Raw genomic sequence first — 24895 nt, 5'->3', positions numbered from 1 at the left:
TATTTCAAAATAGTTGTAAAATGTGGAAGAATCAGGGTCATGGCTTCTCCAGCTGTTTCAGCTCCTAAGAGAGAGACAGACCCCCAAAAATTGGATTGTCATATTCGAAATAGGCCTTATTTCAATCTTTGAAAGTAATATCGATAACTTTTACAACAAATTTCTCTAGGGGCAAAGTAGAATCACTTTAATATATAAATTTAATGCCTTAAGTTACACAGTTAGGTTCGCGGAACAGATTCGTAATTTCTCCTCCGAAGTCTAGACAAACGGAAAAAATGATCCTCGTTTAGATGACTATTAGAGATATTGTCTTATTGCTGGAAAAAGGGCCCTCAGTGATGGAAAACAAAATTTGAGTTAGGTTATGGATTGGTCCAAATTGGTGGGTCAGGTTATAGGTTGGTCCAAATATGGGTTGGTCCAAATTGGTAGGTCGGGTTATGGGTTGTAACGTAGGGTGTATTTAGACCTTTTCGCAGGGTTAAGGGGTATATTTGCTCCTAAACTTTAACAGCGAGGGCATATTTAGGCTAAACTTGTAACAGAGGGTATATTTAGACCTTTTCGCAAAGTTTAGGGGTATAATGGCTTCTAAACTTTAACAGTAAGGGCATATTTAGACCAAACTTGTAACAGAGGGTATATTAGGACCTTTTCGCAAAGCTAAGGGATATATTTGACCCTTTACCCTTTTTAAAATTTACTAATATGTCTTTTAATTGCGCGAAGCGTGGACACATTCATTAATTTAGTGAGAAAGAAGGCGTTAAGTTCTATTAACCTGACAAAACACGCACACTGTAACTAAGTAAAGATACGTGTGCACACAACACATGACAGAAAAAATAAAACAACTAACAACCTGTTTGGATGGTGGTTTGACATGGTTTCATAATGTATGGTATGGTGTAGTATGGTATGGTATGATACAGTACTATGTTTGGATGGACTATATCGTTCACTGCGGTTTAATAATAGATTTTTTGTTTGGTTTGATGGTATGGTACGGTATGGTAACAGGTAAATTTACTAAAATGCCCCTACTTGTAATACATTTGAGATATCAACTCTTTTATTCATATCAGTGCTAGCGTAACCAGTTGTCATTTTTTTCTTGATGCTTCTCATAGCTACCCGATGATCCTTTTAAGACGCTAAATTCACAAGGGTATTCGCTAAACAAAGATTTGATGAACGCAAATTAATGCAATCGGGAAGTACTTCCCAATCAATAAAACAATTGGTATACATGTATGTATCTTAGAGTTCAAAAATCACTTACCATGTATATGCTTTTTGTGCATTCACTCTGTTTCCCTCCATTTCAGTTTTTAATTTTTTTTGATCGAATTGAGTTTTTATTGACATTAAAAACTACTACTAAATAACTGTGATCATTTTTCTCACTCTTTGAATTTTTATATAGCTGACAAGAAGTCTTGCAATCTTCTATCTTGTTAATAAATGCGTAGCCTTAGCATGTATTTTGTTGATAAAGATAATATAGGATTAAAGAAAATTATACAAAGATATAGTTGGAAAAGAAAAATGAAAACCATGGCACACCATCAATTTAGTGGTTCAATAAATTACTTCATTCCATGATTATCAAATCATGGCATAGTAACATACCATACCACCATTTTTAGAAAACTATGAAAACAAACATGTTTCTATGGTAACCATACCATACCATGCGAAACCACCATCCAAACAGGCTGTAACAAAAAGCCATTTCTCTTTTGTCTCTCCAAAATATACTTTTGTAACGCCTTTTGTCATTTGATCAAAACTCATTTCACACTTCTCTAAACTCATTTCACACTTCTTTACTTCTCTTCTCTCCTTCTCTCTTTGTTGTATAGGTGTTTATAGTTAATTTAAGGCAAAAACACAGAGATGTATAGTGATATCCAGCCAATGGACACTGCTCCGGTGACAGAAATGACTTTCTCCGGCGCCGAAACTGGGCTCGAAGGCGAGTTACTCTCTTACCTGCATTTGAATTCCATTTAAGCTATATTGCTCGACACTTCAAAAATATCGATGGAGTGTGTGTTGGTGCAACAATATTTTTGGAGAGTCCGAGCAAATTAGCATTTTAGAACACTAATTCAAGTAAATGTGGACGGTGCATGTGACTCATTTTATTTTGTTTTTCTCGCTGGGTGTAATGCTGTAGAGCCACTCGATTGTGGTTATTACCTGAGGAATGGATTCTGCGGCTATGGCGCTCGTTGTCGGTTCAATCATCCTCGCAACCGTAGTTTGGTACTCCTTCAGTCCCATTTTGGAGTAAATTCCTCGAGTGGTTCACCAAATTGTATATAAATATTATTTTTATTTTATTTAGGATAAGAATATCATTCAATTTTTATTTTTTTTAAATATACTTTCCCCATTTTATTTTACTTGCCTCAAATTTTTTAATTTAATTTTCTATTTTACTTATAATTTTTATAAATTAAGAAGAGATAATTTTTTTTTATATTTTACTATTTGCATTAATTATTTTTTCTTCAAATTAAAATGTAACTATTATTTAATAACAATACTATGATAAAATAATCAATGTATCAAGTTAAATTAAGACAAATAAAATAGGACGGAGGGAGTACTTAATATCTCAAAATCTTTTTCTCTCCTACTTGAAATGTCATGTCATTAAAATTTCTTTCCTTTTTTTGATAAAATGTATAGCTTATCAAACTTATTTAACTAAAATTTTATTTTAATTCTTTTATTAAAAAAATTACACATGATATATTAATCATTGACGATTAATTTAATTATACTAAAAGTTTGGATTATTTTATTTAATATGTAATCTTTACAGTTTATTTTATTTACTTATTTATTTCACCACTTAATAATAATTTTAAACTACAAGTACTTATTCGAATTGGTACAATAATTTTTTTTATCGTTTATTTTATATAAAAAAAAATTTAGAATGTAAAAGAAATAAAACGATTGATTTCAGACTTTAGATATTAAATTTGTTATTTGTACGAGAATAAAAGAATAAAATCTCCTTTTTTGAAGGAAAGAAAAATTGTGTAGTCTTGAAACAAATTGAATTTTGTAAGAAATATTAACAAAATGATACCTTCTTCGGTACTATTACAAATGGATTTTTAAAATATCACACCATCAATTATTCGTTGCTTTTGTAAATTAGTGTTTAATTGTATAATAAAATAAAATATAAATATAATGATCACAAAAAAAGTGAAGAAACTAAATTAATAATAATTTTTTTCTAAATATATGTTTAATTGTAAAAGATCTATAAGAAAAAAAAATATTTTCACTATATATTTATCAAAAATTATCTTGCATAAAAAATTGCAAGTAATCTATGTCCAAATTGAATTTTTCAGGTAATAATACATATTAAAATTTTCTTATTGAATTTTGTTTGGCAACAAAAAATACCATAGGTTTGCCATCAATACTTTTAAATAACAAATTATATTCGTTTATTCTCTACAACAACAACAACAACAGCATATCCAGTATATTTCCACCAAGTGGGGTCTGAGGAGGGTAAGTGTACGCAGTCCATACCACTACCTCAGATGTGAGCCGATAGATCCCCGACTCAAAATAAAACAATCTAGACAAGGAAAAAGTCAGATGCTATAACAGCTCAAAAACAATCTTTCATCATGAGATTTTAAGATTAGTTTATGCAGCTAAACCAAATTGCATACACCACAAAAGAATAGAAACCAAAAACCTTAAAAAGGACAACAAATTCTGTTACTCTATATTAGAAGGAAATCTAATATCTTTGGATTATATTAATCCAAAAATTCTTTTGTATAATTCAAAAAAGTGAATTTTATTTTTTTATTTTCATATAAATAACAAATTTAATGTCTAAAATATGAAATCCGTCATTTTTATTTCTTTTACATTTTAAAATTTTTTAATATATAAAGCAAATAGCAAAAAAAATTAGATGAGTATTAATTTTTATAGGTACTTGAGTTTTAAATATTATTAAGTGGTGAAATAAATAGTAAATAAAAGAAACTTTGAAAAGTACATATCAAATAAAATAATTTAAGCTTTTGTTGTAATTAAATTAATCTTCAATAACTAGTATATTATGTGTTATTTTTTTTTAAAAAAGGTTAGGATAAAACTTTAGTAAAATAAATTTGATAAGTTAAATAGATCTATTTATTAAAAAAAAAAAATTTAATGACATAAAATTGCAAGTAGGAGAAAGAAAGTTTTTAAAGTGTTAAGTATATTTTAAGAAAAATAGAAAGAATTGAGTGATATTTTTGTCTTAAATGAAAAAAATGATATTTGTAGATAATTTTCCAAACATCATAATCATTAGGCAATTTACTCCCCATTTTGAAATGGGACACACTTTTTTTCTTTTTAGTTGTCCAAAAAAATATCACGTTATTATAATTAATTTCTTTTAAAAATTTTGAAATGGGACACACTTTTTTTCTTTTTAGTTGTCCGAAAAAATATCTCGTTATTATAATCAATTTTTTTTAAAAGAATTTCTCTTTTATTTTTTAATAAAATAATTTATGACCACACAAATATTCAATGATCATTAGGGCTGTCACATAAAATGGTAGGGAGGGCATAGTTTTTGTATAAGACCCATTAAAAGTCATGTAATTCTAATATGCTTGATCACTTGATTTACTTTGTTACTGTTCAATTCAGATTGATCTTAAATTGTTTTTTTCTTTTCCTATCGTCATTATGATTTTTTGTTTGTTATTAATTCTTTAAAATTGTAGTCCGAAAGAAGAAAGATTTTTTTTTGTTTTTACATTTTGCACTGTTGATATTTAGTGAAGTTAGAAGGAAAGATTTGAAATTTCATGTATGCAAACTGGTAACTGCTTATGGAAGCACTAAGAGCTACTATAGGAGAACATCCTGAGAGGTTCGGTCTAGCTGTTTGCCAGTTAGTTTTCATTAAACGTGATAGCAATCAGTTTGGAATTTGGTGTTGGTAAATGATCAAGAGTGTTTGGTATGAAGTTTCCAATTTTCTCATGGCCTTAATGTTAGGAAAATATTTTTCAAAGCAGCTTGTTTATCTCAAATTTAAGGAAAAAGACTTAAAAAAAAAAAAAAATTCAAAACTTTTCTTTAAACTAATTCTCATGTTAAAATGTTCATACAACTCTTACAATCACTCATCTCTACCCCTACCCCCAATCCCCTACCACCTTCATCCCAAACAAAATATTTAATTTTTAGAAAATATTTCAAATTTTTTCTTACTCCATCTCCTAATCCGATCGGAAACCCCTACCAGCCCCCTCTCCTTCCAGAAAGATATTTATTTTTTTCTAAAAATATCATTTTTTTTCTAACCCCACCCCCTATCCAACTAGAGTTGTCAACCTAACCCAATCCAACTGGGCTATAGAATTAAATGGGATAGGTCGGACTAGTCCTTTTAACTAAAGGGCCTTTACATAGCGGTCCAACCCAACCCTAAATGGGCCACGGGTTAAAACGGGTTGGTCTTTCAAAAAAATAAAAACAAATGAAAATATTGTAAGTATCAGACAATCACCAACTTTTATGATTTCACTTTAATATGTCTGCTAGTAATTTTAGCATGTTATAGGCATTTTATTGATACCTTTAAGGGTCGTTTGGTTGGGAAAAAGTTATCCTGAGATAATTAATCTTGGGATTAGTTATTCCAAAATTAGTTATCCCACCATGTATATGGGATAATTTATCTCATCAATATGGTATAAATGGTGTGATAGATAATGTCGGTACTAACTAATACCTCACATCAAACATGAGATAAAATAGTCCTTCATTTTATCTCGGACTATTTATCCATTATATCTCATAGCAAATGATCCCTTAGTTGTAATTAGCTCATGACTTTTACTGTAATAAGTAGAGAAATGATGATTAGCTACAAATTCCATAGGAAAATTCTAATATGATTAAGCTAATAAATACAGATATCTACATAAAAGCAGCAAGATATAACAGGTGAGAGCCTAAATTTAAATAACAGGCAATAACTACTAAACCATCACAAGTAAAAGCAACTTTTTGAAGTTCACAACTAACAGCAGCTTACCAATCATTTCAAGCACACACTAAGACTTTAAAAAAATTAGTAGCAAGCAAAGAATGGATAAAGAAATAAGTAGCTAGTTAGAAAAGATTGACAAAATCCTAATTCCTAAAAAATAAATGATCGATTTAAAAATATTTAATAATTATTTTTAATGCCCCAGCCCACGGGCTGACCTCTGAGGCTGACGGGCCAAGTGAGACCTGGCTTATAAGCCTCGTTTCTAAATGGGCTGAAAAAACTTAATCCAAACCCACTTAATTAAAGAATTGGGTTGGGACGACCTCACGGGCCAAGTCCATTTTGACAGCTCTATATCCAATCCTCTACCCCTACCATCCCTCCTCCCTCCAAAATAAATAAATAATTTTTTTAAATTTATTTTTCTTACAGAATTCAATTCTTTTCTTACCTCATCTTCACTCCCCTATCCCGACCACCCTACTAACCCCCCTCCCACCCCACACAATTTTTTATTTTTTTTTAAATTCTGAACTTTTTTCTTATCGACTCCTGCCACCTATTCTGACACCCCACCCCGCTAAAAAAACAAATTTAATTTTTAATTTATTTTTAAAAAGAGTTTCAATTTTTTTTTACCCCGCTCTTTATCATATTCGTTCTCATTATTTTTTGCTAAATATATATAAAATTTTAGAAAACATTTTCCTATTTCATAACAAACACAAGAATATAAGTGAAAAACAATTTATTTTCCTAGAAAATATTTCCCTCCCCACACCGAACACACCCTAAAAAAAAATTTTCTAAAAGGTATTTTCTACTCTTTAGCTAAATACTAAAATGCATTTTATGATAAATATTTTTTTATCCACCAACTAAATACTAAAAAATATTTTCGAAAAAATACTTTGCACTCACCAATCAAACGTAAGAAAATAAGTAAAAAACCAAGTTATTTTCCATGAAAACATTTTCTAGAAAAATATTTTGCATGGAAAAGATTTTCCTTGGTACCAAACACACCCTACATTCGAGAGAAAATATGTGCCACTGGATTTGGCTCTCAGTAACTTTGTTTACGTTTCTTTGCTGATCTTGTACCAATTGAGCTGCCATTTTTGTTAACGAATGAAGATTTGTGTGTTACCATCTTATCAGATTTCTAATGTGGTGTATGACATCTTGTGTCGTCCTAGAATGTTAGTATGCTATTTATAATTTTGATCATGCTGAGATTTCTCATCTCATCTTTTAAATGCTCTATGGATGATCTAGTTTACTAGACATGCTGTGTCATAATGTTCATTATTTTGCTGTATCTAGTAAATGTTTACCCTAGAAGTATTTAGCAGAGAATTATATTTTAAATATTGATTTTCCAATTTGTTTGCTTATACTTGTATCATTTTCTTCCAATTATGATTGATCATGGTTGTATAATGTTGGTGCATGAGATGAATTTAAATAGAGAAACATGATCAATATGAAGTCATAGCAGACCCAACTTGTTTGGGACTAAGACATAATAGTTAATTTTTATTTTTTTTTATATATGTTATGAATGACCATTGTATGACATTTCTCTCTTCCATTAGCTCCCCATTTCATGATTTACAAAATCTTGTAGTTAGTTGTCATATATATGTCCAAGACTTTCTTGATACTCAAAAATGCACACACTTGGCTGTCTCTGCTTTCTCACGAGTGTCTGCTGTTTGTCCAGGGAGAAGGAACTTTTTCTCTGTTTTAATTTGCTTCTTTTTCTTACTCCACTGCTAGAATGTTCTAAGTTACATTTTGACATTCTGTTCTGCTCTCAATATATGTTCTACTAAGTTCATATTTCTATTTTTTAAAATTCCTTTTGGTCTTTTGGAATATGTTTTTGAATTGGGCTACTGGTAAGTGCTTTAGTTTAAATAATCGGAGTTAGTTTGTACTTTTTACTGTTGAGGTGCTACTGTCGAGCTTCTGTTGGAGGAAATGCTTCTGAGACTTTTTACATTACCTCGATTCATCTGGCCACTTGCCTGTCTAGAGTGATGTTATGGTTTTCTTTTATTTTTTTTTATTTTTGTATGAAAGAGTGAGGTTATGGTTTCCTTGTAGCGAATCAATCACTTTTTTATTATGAGTGTTTAATTTTCTGGAAGATTTCAGTGTCTTTGTCTCTCTATCATCTATAGTGTTTTGACACATATCAAATGTTTAATTTTACAGAGTTCATTTATGCACAGTTCTTTTGGAAAGTGTAAAGTCTTTTGTCGCGTCTTCTAGCATTTACATATGCGTACGGACTACCTTCATCAGATTTCACTTGTGGGATCACAACGAGTTAGTTTTTTGTTGTTGTTCTTGCTGTTGTTGTCATTCTTACCATTTTTTCATGTCTCATGCTGAAGCTGTTGTTCTTTGGAAAATTTTCCTTCTACTTTATGATATAATTTTAGAATGTGAACCTATTGCTATTTTGTGGTTTAGATAAATATGCTGTTGAAACCTACTGTGTTTTTTTCTTTTTTGATCTGTTACTTATTGGTTTTGATAGGTTTAGCTCTTTTTCGGTTTTGCCTTGTCTTTATCTGTTGAAGAAATTACTTTTCTTGTAATTAAGGATCACTAATCAGAGGGAAAAAAATTGTTTCGTCTGCTATGCTATTCCATTTCTTATCTTGTACTAAATGATCTATCAGCTGTATGCATTCTATTCCTAACTATGGTTCAGATTCATAGTTTTTTTTTTAATATATGATTATGATCTATCACCTGTATGCATTCTATTCCTAACTATGGTTCAGATTCATAGTTTTTTTTTTAATATATGATTTGCTGCTAATTAACCTAAGTGATTGTTGAATATGAGAATTATCGGTCACTAAAGTTAGATGGTTATTTGTCATGCTTTTGGAATTCTTGCAAAACTTTCACTGTCTCAATGCTAGTTATTCCTGGTTATGATTTACAATTACAGTACTATATGATGACGGGAATGTGTAAATTTGGTGCTTTCTGCAAATATCACCATCCAAATCAAGGAGAGGGATATCCAAGCCTGGTGAGACATAACATTCATGGTTACCCCTGCGACCGGTTTGCCTTCTTTTCATGTTCATTATGTTCCTTCTATCTTCTTATATTGCTATCTCCATTCATTTGTGTTTTCATTCCTTTTTCGTGTCTTCTCTAAAATTTTTACCATTAAATTATTTTTTTGATTCGACTCATTGAGTTATGAAAGAAAATGTTTGCACTATTTGAGAATGGGGCAGTGTAAATATGGCATCACCTATAAATTTCACCATCCACTGCTAGCTGGGGTGCAAGCGCCAGCATCAGTAGCTGGATCTTTTCCTTTTCTAACAGGGGAACCTTTTCCTTTACCAGCGGCTATTCCCCACCATCCACTTATCCAGCACTGCATTCTCCTTTTGTTCATTCAACCGAACAATATGGAATGGTTGTTGGCAACTAGCCAGTTGTAAGGCCTACTCTGCTTTCAGGTTCCTATCTACCTAGCACATATGGTCCTATGCATTTTCCTCCTGAAATGGTTTCCATGTTGGATTGGATTCCTTGTCTGGTATGTATATTATTAATGTTTCTTGCAACTGTTGTTATTGATCTTTCCTATAATGCACTATTTGTGTGCCAAGTATTAAATTATATAGATAGTTACCCACAAATACCTTTCAATCATCTGGTTAATCAAATTTGTCCAATTATTAGTTTATTACCCATAACTTCTTATTTTAGCATTTTAACCAGATTATTTTTCAATCCACTTCTCTTACCCCTTTTCTCTCTTTTAATGACATTTGTTATTGTGGGAGAAATTTGAAGAACGATTCTATGCTTTCTTTCTCTTCTTCTTTCATCTTCTATTATTTGACAATAAATTATATGTCTAGCGTAGTAGCTTTTAAAATAATGAAATATATCAGTTAATTTATTTGTAATATTTATTCAATGTAATGATGCAAGTTCTCGTAAAAGATACATCAAGTTTCAGGAACTTTAATAGGTTGTAAAATGAAAAGCAATAAAACTCTTTGTGTTTTAATCTAATCGCTCCCCTTTTGGCTTCAAATTAACTAGAAATAGTGTGAATATATTGTTTATACATAGTTCTACAAAACATATACGTTACTCAATACATTAAACGTAATGTATAAAAAGTGTATCATCTTGTACATATTCTTAAAAATGAAAAAATAAACAATGAAGAGGGTTCTATGGTACACAAAAGAACTTGAAAAATAACATAAAAAGAGATTTGATTTCATATTTTTCATGGTCTCTGAAAAATATTTAAAGTTATTGGGCCATGGCTATAACAAAGTTATTTTTCATGGCTATAACAAATCTACATATAAAAAGTTGTTGGGCCATGGTCTCTGAAAAATATTTATTTGAGCTGTACATATGAGTGATTAGTCCTAAATTATATGGTACAGGCTTCGGCTAGTCTAGTGGCCTCTCAATCTACTCAGTCTGCTGGTGGAGCAGGTCCAGTTTATGGACCTATGATAGTCTGCAACTATCTGCTTCAGCACTTGCCTACACGGGACCGTGTATGTCTCTTACTGCTTTTGCTGGTGCTTCGCAACATCCAGAAGGAATTTTCATTTCCAGATAGTCCTAGATAGACCTGACCAGCCTGAATGCCGCTACTACATGAAGTTTGGAGAAAGCTAATATAGATCTTCATATAAATACCATCATCCACCTTCATCCTGTAAGCAACTTGACATTTAATCCTTAGATTGAGATTCTTCATTGCAAGTTAATGCTTTGTTATTTTGGTCTTGCTTGTTAGTTAGTTAGATAATAACAGGCTGTCTGGCAACATTTCGTTAGTGTTTTTAAGTGCAAATTTCCAATTTACTGTTCTATGGAAAATATATTAACAATGAAATGATATCTTAGGTGTGCTTCTCCTATCTAATCTCAATTAGGCAGTTGGGGATTCATTTTCTTCCTTTCTTTCCTTCTTGATATTGAAATATCTATAGCGTGCAAGTTCTGGTAGTTGATGCAGGACTTCACTTTATTCATCTCTCCTAGTATTTTATTGTGTTTACCCGTGGCATTTGGCCTGTGCTACGCCTTAGCCCAACCAACATTAAAATTTATATTTGCAACTTTTTCTGTTAATTTGTTACTCTTGTTTTTTGTGACATATATTAGTTGTAAAGGTAGTTTGATATTTTTTTAATATTTCTAAATTATAAATCATATAGAAGTTTTTGTAAGTTAAAAAAACAACCATTTTCTTAGAGTATATTTTACACTTTCTTTTTATTTTTAAACAAATGCATGCACCAAAGCTCTTCTCTTTTTTATTTTACTTTAATGATTCAAATTGTGTTTCACCTTATGTTGGATTAACTTCATTATCTTTTTCCTACTAGACTTATATTGCCTAACTCAGGTTTTACATAAAAGAAAGACGATGTTCAAGTAATACAAAAAATAATTAATGCCGCATGTTGTTTGATGATGTCGATGAAGTTTAACTTATAAATAAAGGTTTAAAATTAGATAATTAAAAGTCTTGATATATGTTCCTTCAAATAAAACCATACAAAAAGAGTTGGAAAGTAAATAAAGTTTTTTTGTTTTTCTTACTTTAATCCTTCTTTCTCCTTAAAGAATGCATGTTTAAGATGTAATGTAGTTTTGCGCCTAAGGGTGTGGCCTAGTGGTTCAATAAAGTTGAGTTGAGCACCATGAGGTTTCAGGTTCAATTCCCAATAGAGATAGACACTAGGTGATTTCTTCCCATCCGTTCTAGCTTGGAGAATAGGGTTACCTGACACCTGTTGCCCTTGGGAGGTGGCAGGTATCTTGTCGAATTAGTCAAGGTGGGCGATAGCTGGCTCGGACACCATGATTATCAAAAAGACATAATGTACTTTCAAATTTTTCTTAGTATAATATATTTTTGTAATAAATCTATGTTATAATTTCTTAGATCTGTATAGAGCTATAGTATTTTTTTCTGATAACCATATGGAGCTATAGTATTTTGTATTTAGCTTAACTATTTTGTCCTAAATCAAACTCCTTCCGTCCTATTTTATGTGGCTCTCTTTCTTTTTTAGTTCGTCCCAAAAAAGAATGTCACCTTACTGTAATTAGAAATAATTTAACTTTAAAATTCCTCTTTTACCCTTAATGAAATGATTTTCAACGGCACAAATACTCTAAGGATTGTTTTAGACCACAAGTTTTAAGAATCTTTCGTTTTTTCTTAAATACCATGTCAAATCAAATGGTGCCACATAAAACAGGACGAGGGGATCAGAGTATAAAACATCGATTATCCCATTTTTTGTAAAACCTTTAAATATTCAAAAATATGAAGAAGAAAAAACTTACTCTCATTTGCAATTATTTAGTGTTATTACTATTTGGAGAGTTAAACTGTATTTTTAATTATTTTTTAAACTTTCTTAGCTATATTTTAAAAAGTATTTTAATTTAATAATCAAGCATGTATAAAGTAGAAAGGGAATGCCACGATAATTCTTTTACGTGTCTATAATAAATTTCTTAAGAAAAAGAATAATGTGTACTAAGTTTAGTTATCAACAACAACAACAAACCCAGTGTATTCCCAGATAGTGAGGACTAAGTTTAGTTATCATTTCCACATAAAGGAAAGACTGTTAACTTTTGGATCAATTTCAAATTTGGTCGAATAAACAGATATTATGTGGTGTCACTATCACCTTATCCATGACATCATCACTCCTGGTAGCATTTAAGAGCCTCATATAGATATTCAAATTTACCAAAATGGGTGAGAACTTGCAAGGTCGTTATAGCTTCAATTAGGGATAAAATGAACAAGAAAATTTCCTTTGAGGACTACAAAGGTTGGGTCTTCTTTCGTATATAGTAGTAATATAACACCTTTCTTGGTTCATGTTTCCAAAGTAATGCTAACGAGTTTCATTGTAATTTCCTAAATAATGTTGTGGTCTCCCCACCCAAACCAAGGGCAATGCTAAATCTAATGGGAGTTTAAATCTATAAAGACTTATGATGAATTATAGCTTTAAAACGACCAAAAAAGGCCACGTGTCAACTTCAAGCTAGTTAAATTCAGCTAATGTGAATCCTCACCATCCATTTTGCTTCACTTGGACCTACTTCATTCCAATATTCAATCATTTAGGTTCTTTATTAACTAGAGGTTATCTACATTTTCCATTAATATACACATCACTACCTAAGAATAAAAGGACTCTAGCAATCTCTGGACCTAATGCAAAGTATACCAACATGGTAAGCATTAACTCCAGCCGATTGCTATTTCCTGTACAAATGTTTTGCTTTCAATGTATTCTACTTTCTTGAGAAGTATATCTATTCAAAAGATTGTAGGTCCTTCGAGACAAACTTCCTTCCTTGAGATTCTAGCTCTAGCTTGTCCTCTTTTTTTTACATTGCCTTATAGAAAAGGTCTAGCTCGTTTACACTTTTAACACTTCCAATCATCATGATTTTACACTATAGGCGGATGCATTTATTGGCATACATAGGACGTAATCAAATCATATCAAGCGACATTTCATTTATCCGCTATGTGTGTTGCTAGTACCTTCTGTCGCGTTCTGATCCATACATCCATTTGCAGGTCTGCATAGTATCTAACCAAAATATCTCAAAGTGACCTCTCGTCTTACTCTCTATGTGTATTGTTTGCACCTTTTATAGGAGGTGATCATTCCGATATAGTCTAATCTTGTATGAGTGCACATTCATCTTAACATTCTTATTTGAACATTATGTTCCCATAACAATCACCTTGTGGAACAATGTTGAAGGATTCATTTAGTGTAGAAATTAAATACTCCTTGTACATGTGATACAATTGATCAGGTGTTATTCCTAGTTTTGCAAGTTTGGTACCTTCCTTATCTATCTTTTAGGTCCATTTCATAATAAACGTGCAAATATAAATCAGTTTTATTTTCTATATATATTTCATGATATTTAAGAAACCTATGTCAATCAGCTATTAGAAATGCTATCTTGCAGTGGTCTATGTTGTACACAGCTGCATGTTTTTTTTCACCTATTACAGCCTCTAAGTGCCGTCTCCAACGTTCCATGGAATTTCACATAAGTTCTTTTACAATTTTTCTTAAGATTTTGAAGTTGAGTTGGGGTACTTGAAATGTTCGTCCAGCTCAAATCATCCACTTTCCCAGTTAGTGAAGCAACTGTCCTATAACATTTTATGTAACGCACTTTCCTTTTTAGTTTTATCCCGAAAAGAATGATATCTTTCTAAATTCATTGTGTTAGAAAGTCAGAATTTGTCTAGTTTGGTTGCATGGACTCTTCAAATATGTTAACAGGTGCGTGTCAGATTCACGAAAACTAGTGTATTTTGGAGAATCCGACACGGGTACAGCATCGGAAGCAACTTAGGTTTGGTCAACATGTCAATTTGGATTATGGACTATATTTGGACATGCTGCTTATCAATGATTAAACACCATATTTACTGACTTTATGATGCCATGTTATCATCCTTATTATGTTATTTATGCATCCATTACCAAGTTGATGTTGTGTTCTTATTCTAATTATGAAAAGAGATTACTAGCTGTCCGTTGATCTTTTGGCAAGATGCATCTTGTTATCCAATCATCAGCTATCTGGTGGTCAGTTTCCATGAATGATTCTGTACTAATATAGTACTTTGACTAGTTTCTATGTTAACTACATGGTCCAGCAATTGGTTCGTCTTTTGATCTCCTTCTCTATTCTAAACAGTTGTTTCTTACTGAGGCATATTGATGTTTCAACAGAGTGCATTTTGTGCTTTAATAATACCTGTGCTCAAACGGGAAGATAATTTTTTTCTGTTCTTTCTATTGTTATTAGGGTGCACCAATTTGCTGTCACTACTCACAAGTAGGAGTGTGCAAATTTGGACCTTCGTGCAAGTTTGATCATCCACTTGGAATAAGTTACAGTCCCTCGGCATCTTCTCTCACTGATATGCCTGTTGCGCCATACCCTGGTGGATCTTCTGTTGGTACTTTGGCTCCATCTTCCTCTTCCTCAGACTTGAGGCCTGAACTTGTTTCTGGATCCAGCAAGGAAGTCTTCTCTACCCAAGCATCTTCTATGAGAGCTGCGAGCGGTCCAGTTGGTTCAATGTTCTCAAAAGGTGATTCTGTTTCTCATTCTGGTGTTTGCCATAGTTATACCTCTTCTAGTTGTAGCAGGAGTACAGGCCACGATGGTGAGTCCCACACATCAAGTGAGAGAAAATATTGAGTGATCATAAATGAAGATCCCATTTTTGATGCTAGTCCTTGCTAGGATGCTTTTGCTTTACTCATCTTGGTCCTTCCACACACTAGTTATGTCTTTCTGTGTTCATAAAATCACCGTACGGGCTTTTCTCAATAGCAAATGACAAAAACCGCCTTCCACATTAGATATCATTTGGAATTATGCCAACATCTTGGACCTTCTTGTCCTTATGATTCCTCCTATGTCATTCTCCTTCCAATTAGACCATCTTTACGCCGATCCTGCTTGTGCCCTTTAAAAACTAGGGACGAATTCCAACTTTTCTTTAGGAATGATGTATACCTTGGTCTTGTTGTTTTGATCTGGGATTTTCTTGTAAATAAAACAGTTGATTAATAGATTACGAGAGAGGCAATATTTTACTGCCTTTGCGGGATCTGGTTGATACTTGTGTTGTGATATGGGATATTGCTCAACTTTTTCTAATACTCCTATTTATCACCGTATACAGCAAAATTTCCAAGTGAAACATTTGACTACGTAATTCATTTTGATGCTCTTAGTTTGTTCTGCCTTTCTATAAGTCATCCGGTCAATATAAATAAGGGCTTGATAGTTCGATAATACCTGACCTTGACACCTTTTACGGTGTATGCTTAAATTATTTTTGGTCCAAAACCCTGTATAATTGGCTATTTGATAGTCACCCCCTGAGACGACCTCAGACAAAGAGGTGTGCTACACTAGCTGCCCTGTGGATATTGATATTTAAATATATTATTATTTTTCTTCATTCTCATTCGTTTCAAAGAGTGTATCCACTCTCTTTGCCATGTCAACGTTCACCCGTGAATGCTATCAAATTGACAAGTTCAAAGAGAAATTTGATAAAACAATAGTATTATTTTACTGCTCCTTCCAGTTTTGCATGTTATGAACAACCACATTGAAACGAAATTGTCCAAAAAAGTACTCCTCGGTTTTACTCTCCGTGTATTAGTTGTCATGATTTCTTTACTGTCATATTTTTTTCATTACTTTGATTTGATCTACTTGAGCCAAGGGTCTTTCCAAATAGTCTACCTCCACGAGGCAGGGTTAAAGTCTACGTGTACTCTACTCTCCGAGACCCCACTTACGGAATTATACTGGGTATTGTTGTTATTGTTCTGCTATTTTTCGAGTAGAAGTAGGGATAATAAGTTTCATAAATGACATGGTGAATTCATTATCTCCTTCACCCATCCTAATGCTTGAATGGTGCCTCCTAGGGCGCAGTTGATGGGTGGAAGGAGTTCATTAGAGCTCCTTTCGCCAAAAAATTCAACTACATATGTAAGGTTAAAATTTTATTTTATGTATGTATAGTAGATATTGAATTTTTTCTATACTGTTTTGTGTGTTTAGTTTTTCTATATTTTAAACCTCCTAACTGAAAAATCCTGACTCCATCACTGGTGTCACCGCTTGACCACTCCTCCCCGCTGCTCACCACCTCTTAGGAAAAGCTTTTGATGACTCCTAGCTACTATACATGCCTAGATACAAAATGGAGATAGTGTGTCTCATGTATTTTTTTAAGATAGGATAGTAATTGTATTTCCACAAAAAGGAAAAACAGTTAACTTTTGGATCAATTTCAAATTTGGTCGAATAAACAGATATTATGTGGTGTCACTGTCACCTTATCCATGACATCAACACTTCTGTTAGCATTTAAGAGCCTCATATAATTATTCAAATTTACCAAAGTGTGTGAGAACTTGCAAGGTCGTTAGAGCATCAATTAGGGATAAAATGAACCAGAAAATTTTCTGTGAGGACTACAAAAGTTGGGTCTTCTTTCGTATATAGTAGATTAGTAGTAATATGACAGCTTTCTTGGTTCATGTTTCCAAGTAATGCTAATGTGTTTCATTTTAATTTTCTAAATAATGTTGTGGTCTCCCCACCCAAACTAAGGGAAATGCTAAATCTAATGGAAGCTTAAATCTATAAAGACTTTACTTATGACGAATTATAGCTTTAAAACCTATGTTAGTCGGACTCTTTAAAAATGACAATGGGTGCGTGTCGGATTCTCCTAAAGTAGTGTATTTTTAGAGAATCTGTCATGGGTGCAGTATCGAAAATGAAGAATCCGCGCAACTTAGTTTAAAACGGCCAAAAAGAAAAAGGTCACGTGTCAATTGCAAGCTAGTTAAGTTCAGCTAATGTGAATCCTCATCGTCCATTTTTCTTCACTTGGGCCTATTTCATTTAAATATTCAATCGTTTAGGTTCTTTCATAACTAGAGGTTATCTACATTTTCCATTAATATACACATCACTACTTAAGCTAAAAGGAATCTAGCAATTGCATTAACTCCAACTGATCGCTATTTCCTGAACAAATGTTTTGCTTTCAGTGCGTTCTACTTGCTTGAAAAGTATATCGATTCAAAAGATTGTAGGTCCTTTGAAACAAACTTCCTTCCTTGAGATTCTAGGTCTAGCTCCTCCTCTTTTTTGACATTACCTTATAAAAAAAGGTCTAGCTCGTCTACACTTTTAACACTTCCAATCATCATGATTTCACACTAAAGACGGATATATTTGTTGACATTAATAGGACGTAATCAAATCATATAGAGCGACATTTCATTTATCCTCTATGTGTGTTGCTAGCACCTCCTGTTGCATTCTGATCCATATCCATTTGTAGGTCTGCATAGTATCTAACCAAATTATCTCAAAGTGACCTCTCGCCTTATTCTCTATGTGTATTGTTTGCACCTTTTATAGGAGGTGATCATTCTGATATGGTCTAATCTTGTGTGAGTGCACATTCATCTTAACATTCTTATTTGAACATCTATGTTCCCATAACAATCACCTTGTGGAACAATGTTGAATTCATTTAGTGTCGAAGTTAAGTGCTCCCTGTACATGTTATGCAATTGATCAGGTGTTATTCCTAGTTTTGCAAGTTCAGTACCTTATCTATCTTTCGGTCCATTTCATAATAAAAACGTGCAAATATAAATCAGTTTTATTTTCTCTCTCTCTCTATATTTCATGAGATTTAAGAAACCTTTGCCAATCAGCTATTTGAAATGCAATCTTACAGTGGTCTGTTTTGTACAGAGCTGTATGTTTTTTTTCACCAGTTACAGCCTCTAGTGCTGTCTCTAGCGTTCCATGGAACTTCGCATATGTTCTTTGACATGTTTTCTTAAGTTTTTGAAGTTGAGTTGGGGTACTTGAAACGTTCCACTTTCCTAGTTAGTGAAGCAACTGTCCTATCCCATTTTATGTGTCACGCTTTCCTTTTTAGTTTATCCCGAAAAGAATAATATTTTCTAAATTTCGAAACATCATAACTTTAGGCCTTTCATTTTACCCTTAATGACATGATTTTATAGCCAAAATAATGTATATTGCATGTTTTTAGAGCATAAGTTTCATGTAAATGTGTGATAATCTAAAGTTCCAGCTGTTTAGTTGCTTCTTTTTTTGTTCATTGTGTTAGAGAGTCAAAATTTGTCTACTTTGGTGTCAATTTGGATAGTGGACTATATTTGAACTTGTTGCTTATCAATGATTAAACAACATATTTACAGACTAGTCACAAATAGATGGCTATTTGTCATGCTTTTGTAATTCTTGCAAAACTTTCATGTATAGGACTATAGTGTTCATCGTAAAAATGCTAATTATTCCTGTTTATGATTTACAGTTTTATATGAAGACGAGGATATGTAAATTTGGTGTTTCCTGCAAATATCACCATCCAAGACATGGAGAGGGATCTCTAAGCCTAGTGACACATGACATTCATGGTTACACCATGCGACTGGTCTGCTTATTTTCATGTTCATTATATTCCTTCTGTCTCCTTGTATTGCTATCTCCATTCTTTTATGTTTTCGTTTCTTTTCCGTGTCTTCTATAAAATGTTGTACCATTAAATTATTTTTCTGGTTTGACTCGTTGAGTTCGTTTCACAGAATGAAAGGAAATGTTCTAACTATATGAAAATGGGTAGTGTAAATATGGATCACCTGTAAATTTTGCCATGCACTGCCAGCTGGTGTGCAAGTACCAACATCAGTAACTGGATCCTTTTCTTTTCCAACCAGGGAGCCTTTTCCTTTGCCAGTGACGGTTCCCCCACCAACCTCTTATCCAGCATTGTAATCTCTTTATGTTCGTTCAATTGAACAATATGGAATGGATGTTGGCAACTGGGTAGTTGTAAGGCCTAATCTGCTTTCAGGTTCCTATCTTCTTGGCTCATATGGTCCTATGCTTTTCTCTCCTGAAATGGTTCCTATGTCGGATTGGACTCCTTGTCCAGTACGTATATTGTAAGTGTTTCTTGCAGCTGTTATTATTGATCTTTCTTGCAATGCCACTATTTATCTATCAAATATTAAATTATAGAGATAATTATGATACCTTTCGTTCATCTAGTTAATCAAATTGGTCCCATTATTTGTTTATTACCCATATTGTCTTATTTTAGCATTTTAACTAGTTTGTTTTTAAACCCTTGATTCACACGCCTTTTCTCTCTTTCACTGACTCATTGCTCATTAGCAATCAATGGAGACATTTGAAGAACTATTTTGTGCTTTCTCTCTTTTCTTCTTTCACCTCTTTTATTATTTGGCAATAAATTAGATGTCCAGCATAGCAACTTTTAAAAGGTAAAACATCTATGCTATGTAATTTTTCCTGTTTAAAATAATGTAAATAAGTTATTAATTAATTTATTGATAATATTTATTCAATATAAAGATGCAAGTTCCCGTGAAAGATACATCAAATTTCAAGACCTTTAATAGGTTGTAAAATGAAAAAGTAATAGAGTTCTTTGTGTTTTGATCTAATCACTCTCCTTTTGGCTTCAAATTCTCTCGATATAGTGTGAATTTTTTGTTAAGCACAGTTGTATATTGTTTATGCATACTTATACCAAACAGATACATTACTTAATACATTATATATAATGTATATGTAATACATCATGTTATACATATTTTTTAAAAGGAAAAACAAAAAAATGAAGAGGGTTCTACGGTACGCAAAAGAAGTTAAAAAATTAACACAAAAAGGGATTTGATTTCGTATTTTCATTGTGAATATATGTTGGCTAATCTACATATAAAAAATTATTGGGCTATGGTCGCGGAAAATTGGTTATTTGACCTGTACATATGGATAATTATCCCTAAATTATATGGTATAGGCTTCGGCTAGTCCAGTACCCTCCCAAACTAAACTACTCAGTCTACTGCAGTAGTAGGTCCAGTTTATGGGATTCTGCAACTATCTGCTTCAGCACCTGCCTACACAGAATTGTATATGTGTATGTCTCTTAGTGCTTCTCCCGGTGCTTCAAGAAGAATCCAGAAGGAATTTGTATTTCCAGAAAGATTCGGGCAGCCCGAATGCCACTACTACATGAAGTTTGGGGAATGCAAATATGGATCTTCGTGTGATTACCATCATCCACCTCAGTTCTATTGGTCTTCCTCTTCGTCCTGTAAGCAACTTGGCATTCAATCCCTAGATTGATATTCTTCATTGCAAGTTAATGTTTTGCTATTTTTTTCTTGCTTGTAAGTTAACTAGATAATAACAGGTTGTCTGCCAACATTTCGTTAGTATTTCTAAGTGCAAATTTGCAATTTCCTGTTTTATTGGAAAAATATTAACAATGAAGCAATAACTAAGTTGTGCTCCTCCTCTATATCTCAATTAGGCAGTTGTAAATTCCTTTACTTCCTTTCTTTCCTTGTTATTGAAATATCGATTGCTGATTACAAATGAGTTGGTGAAAGAGAGAAGCGTGGTGAGAGCCAAGGGGTTAAAAATAAACTGGTTAAAATGTTAAAATAAGCAAATATAAATTTTAATATTGTTTGGTCCAAGGCTTAGCATAAGGCCAAATACCACAGGTAAACACAATAAAATGCTAGGAGAGACTGACAAAAAGAACTCCTGCATCAACTACCCAAACTGCATCAACTACCCAAACTTGCACGTAATAGGTATTTCAATAACACGAAGAAAGAAAATGAATCTCCAACTGCCTAATTGAGATTAGAGAGGAGGTGCACCTTAGTTATCGTTTCATTGTTAATATTTTTCCAATAGAACAGGAAATTGCTAATTGCACTTAGAAACTCTAACAAAATTTTGGCAGACAACCTGTTATTATCTAGTTAACTTACAAGCAAGACCAAAACAACAAAGCATTAACTTGCAATGAAGAATCTCAATTTAAGGATTGAATGCCAAGTTGCTTACAGGACAAAGAGGAAGACCCGTAGCACTGAGATGGATAATGGTATTTATGTGAAGATCCATATTTACATTCCCCAAATTTCATGTAGTAGTGGCGTTTGGGCTGCTCGGGTCTATTTGGAAATGCAAATTCCTTCTGGATGTTGCTTGAAGCATCAGGAGAAGCAGTAAGAGACATACACGGTCCTGTGTAGGGAGGTGCTGAAGCAGATAGTTGCATAAACCCATAATCTGGACCTGCTCTAGCAGCAAATTGAGTAGTTTGGAAGGCCACTGGACTATCCAAAGTTTGTACATATAATTTAGGTATAATTACCCATATGTACAAGTCAAATTAACCGTTTTCCGGGACTATAGACCGATAATTTTTTATATGTAGATTAGCCAACATATATTCACAATGAAAAATATGAAATCAAATCTTTTTCTATGTTATTTTTTAACTTCTTTGTGCTGTAGAACCCTCTTCATTTTTTAAAATATGTATATATAATGTATCTTTTGGTATAACTGTGTTTAAACAATATATTCACACTATTTCTAGGGACTTTGAAGCCATAGAACGATTAGATCAAAGCACAAAGAACTCCATTGCTTTTTTATTGTACAACCTATTAAAGTTCCTCAAATTTGATATTCTTTTACGGGAACTTGCATATTTATATTGAATAAATATTATGGCAGAATGGTCTACTGGACTCTTGTATTTATTTGAATTTGTAAAGTGAACACCTCTACTTAGTCTTTAGTCATCTAAATCTTTTAACCTATCAAAACATAAGATTTTAAACCCCTAAAATAAATGATACGTCAAATTCACGTCAATAAATTAATGTCATGTCATAATTATTTTCATTAATTATTTTTAAAAATTATTAGTCTAACAACTAAGTTGTACAAACTCTTCATTTTTTATGCCACACCCATGTCAAATTCTTAAAAATACACTAATTTTGACAAATCCAACATGCACCCATTGACAATTTTGATGAGTCCGAGCAACATAGATCAACAATATTAAATAAAAAACAAACACCTTCCTCCACCTCTCCAAACACACAACCACTGACCCCTCCACCTCCACCTCCCCCAACCCACAACCACAGACACCACTATCCCCATCTCCCTCACACTATTTTTATTTTCTTTTGTTTTACACATAACAATTAGAACAACAACCAATACTCCATCTATTAACAATAGCAGAAAACACCTGCCTCCTATTTTATTTTATCTTCCCCATTTCACGTTAACACCGCCAGCCGTTGAATTAATGTCGCCACTCACCCTCTCATCCTCCTCTCCTCCCTTCTTCTCCCCCAACAACATCATGAATAATCTCCATTAAACCTTCAAATAACTAACTCAGTAACCTCCACCATTGATGCTTTCCTCCGTCGAGAAATCATGATTAATCGGTGACTAGCTCCATCCAAATTAACTGATCCGCCATTGATCCTTGACCAGTGAAACACCACAAGTAGCCACCTCACTGATTCTATTAGAACAATAATTCATTTATCGATTAAAAGTGTAGTACTCTAATTTAAGGAAAGAATCAAAACAATGAGTTTCTTGTTAGGGTCCACCGTCGAGGTTCTCCCTTAAACAATGTTCCTTTTAAGATATCAATTGAAGTGTTTTGAAAGAGGGAAATGGAGGGTGTGAGTAAAGGAACAAGGGTGGATGGAGCAAAGAAGAATGAAAGTTACATTTTTCTTTTTTTTTTTTCTTTTAAAAAGAAATTTTAATCAAGATTTTGTGTATACGTGCCCTATATGTATGAAATTGCTCATTTGTTCCAATTCACCCATTAAGTTACCACTTAAACTTGATCAACGGTCATGAGGGTTTAAAATCTTGAATTTTAATGGATTGACGGGTTCATATGACAAAGGGCTAAGTAGAGTGTCCACTTTATAAACTTGGACAAATACAAGGGTCCTATAGACCATTTTTCCTAAATAAATTAATTGATAACTTATTTGTATTGTTTTAAAAGCTACTACGCTAGACATGTAATTTATTGTCAAATAATAAAAGAGGTGAAAGAAAAGAAAAAGAAAGCACAAAATAGTTCTTCAAATTTCTCCACTGATTACAAATGAGTCAGTGAAAGAGACAAAAGGGGGTGAGACTCGAGGGTTCAAAAATAAACTGGTTAAAATGCTAAAATAAGATAATATGGGTAATAAATTAATAATTGGATCACTTTTGATTAACTAGATGACCGAAAGGTATCCGTGGGTAATTATTTCTATAATTTAACACTTTATAGATAAATAGTGCATTGCAAGAAAGTTCTATAATAACAGCGGCAAGAAACTCTTATAATATACATACCGAAGAAGGTGTTCAATCCGACATGGGAACCATTTTAGGAGGGAAAAGAATAAGACCATATGTGCAGGATGATAGGAACCTGAAAGCAGAGTAAGCCTTACAATTGGTCAGTTGCCAACAACCATTCCATATTGTTCAATTGAATGAACAAAAGAAGATTGTAGTGAAGGATAAGTGGCTATTGGGGGAATAGCCGCTGGCAAAGGAAAAGGTTCCTTATGAGAAATGGAAGAGATCCAGCTACTGATGGCACTTGCACACCAGCTGGCAGTGGATGATGAAATTTACAGGTGATGCCATATTTACACTGCTCCATTTTTATATAGTACGAACATTTTCTTTCATTCTGTAAAACGAACACAAATGAGTCAAATCGGAAAAATAATTTAATGGTAAAACTTTTTAGAGAGGAAAAGGAATGAAAACGCAAACGAATGGAGAAAAGAAGGCAGACCGGTCGCAACGGGTAACCATGAATATTATGTATCACTAGGCTTGGAGATCCCTCTCCCTGTCTTGGATGGTGATATTTGCTGGAAGCGGGAAGTTTACACATCCCCGTCTTCATATAGTACTGTAAATCATAACTAGCATTGTGACAGTAGTGAACAGTATATACTCATACATGAAAGTTTTGCAAGAATTCTAGAAGCATGACAAATAGCCATCTAACTTTACTGTAAGTTTGACTAGTTTCTACGTTAACTACATGGTCCAGCAATTGATTCATCTTTTGATTTCCTTCTCTATTCTAAATAGTTGTTTCTTACCGAGGCATAGTGATTTTTAATAGAGTGAATTTTGTGCTTTAATAATAACTGTGCTCAAACTGGAAGATCATTTTTTTCGGTTCTTTCTATTGTTCTTAGGGTGCACCAATTTGCTCTCACTACTCACTAATTGGAATAT

At 32.9% G+C, this 24895-nt stretch overlaps 1 protein-coding gene across 1 annotated transcript; it reads left to right on the top strand.

Moving 5' to 3' along the window:
* Positions 1–1902: 1902 nt before the first annotated feature.
* Positions 1903–19359, top strand: LOC107874939 (zinc finger CCCH domain-containing protein 6-like). The gene is made up of 8 exons (XM_047414452.1): positions 1903–1981; positions 2186–2274; positions 9039–9122; positions 9431–9524; positions 9568–9647; positions 10522–10638; positions 14972–15260; positions 19068–19359. Exons 1-8 carry the CDS (start codon positions 1903–1905, stop codon positions 19091–19093), a joined length of 858 nt encoding a protein of 285 aa, XP_047270408.1. The 3' UTR covers positions 19094–19359.
* The last annotated feature ends 5536 nt before the right edge of the window (positions 19360–24895 follow it).

Source organism: Capsicum annuum, chromosome 6 (genome assembly GCF_002878395.1).
Source record: "Capsicum annuum cultivar UCD-10X-F1 chromosome 6, UCD10Xv1.1, whole genome shotgun sequence".
Classification (NCBI taxonomy): domain Eukaryota; kingdom Viridiplantae; phylum Streptophyta; class Magnoliopsida; order Solanales; family Solanaceae; genus Capsicum; species Capsicum annuum.
This window is presented reverse-complemented; position numbering and strand designations above follow the sequence as displayed.

Bases quoted from the DNA above. Each gene is read 5' to 3' on its own strand.
- LOC107874939 (XM_047414452.1), top strand. From the start codon at position 1,903: ATGTATAGTGATATCCAGCCAATGGACACTGCTCCGGTGACAGAAATG. The intron at 9,525-9,567 runs GTTGTTGGCAAC...CTCTGCTTTCAG, and splicing joins CAACCGAACAATATGGAATG to GTTCCTATCTACCTAGCACA. The intron at 10,639-14,971 runs GTATGTCTCTTA...TATTGTTATTAG, and splicing joins ACTTGCCTACACGGGACCGT to GGTGCACCAATTTGCTGTCA.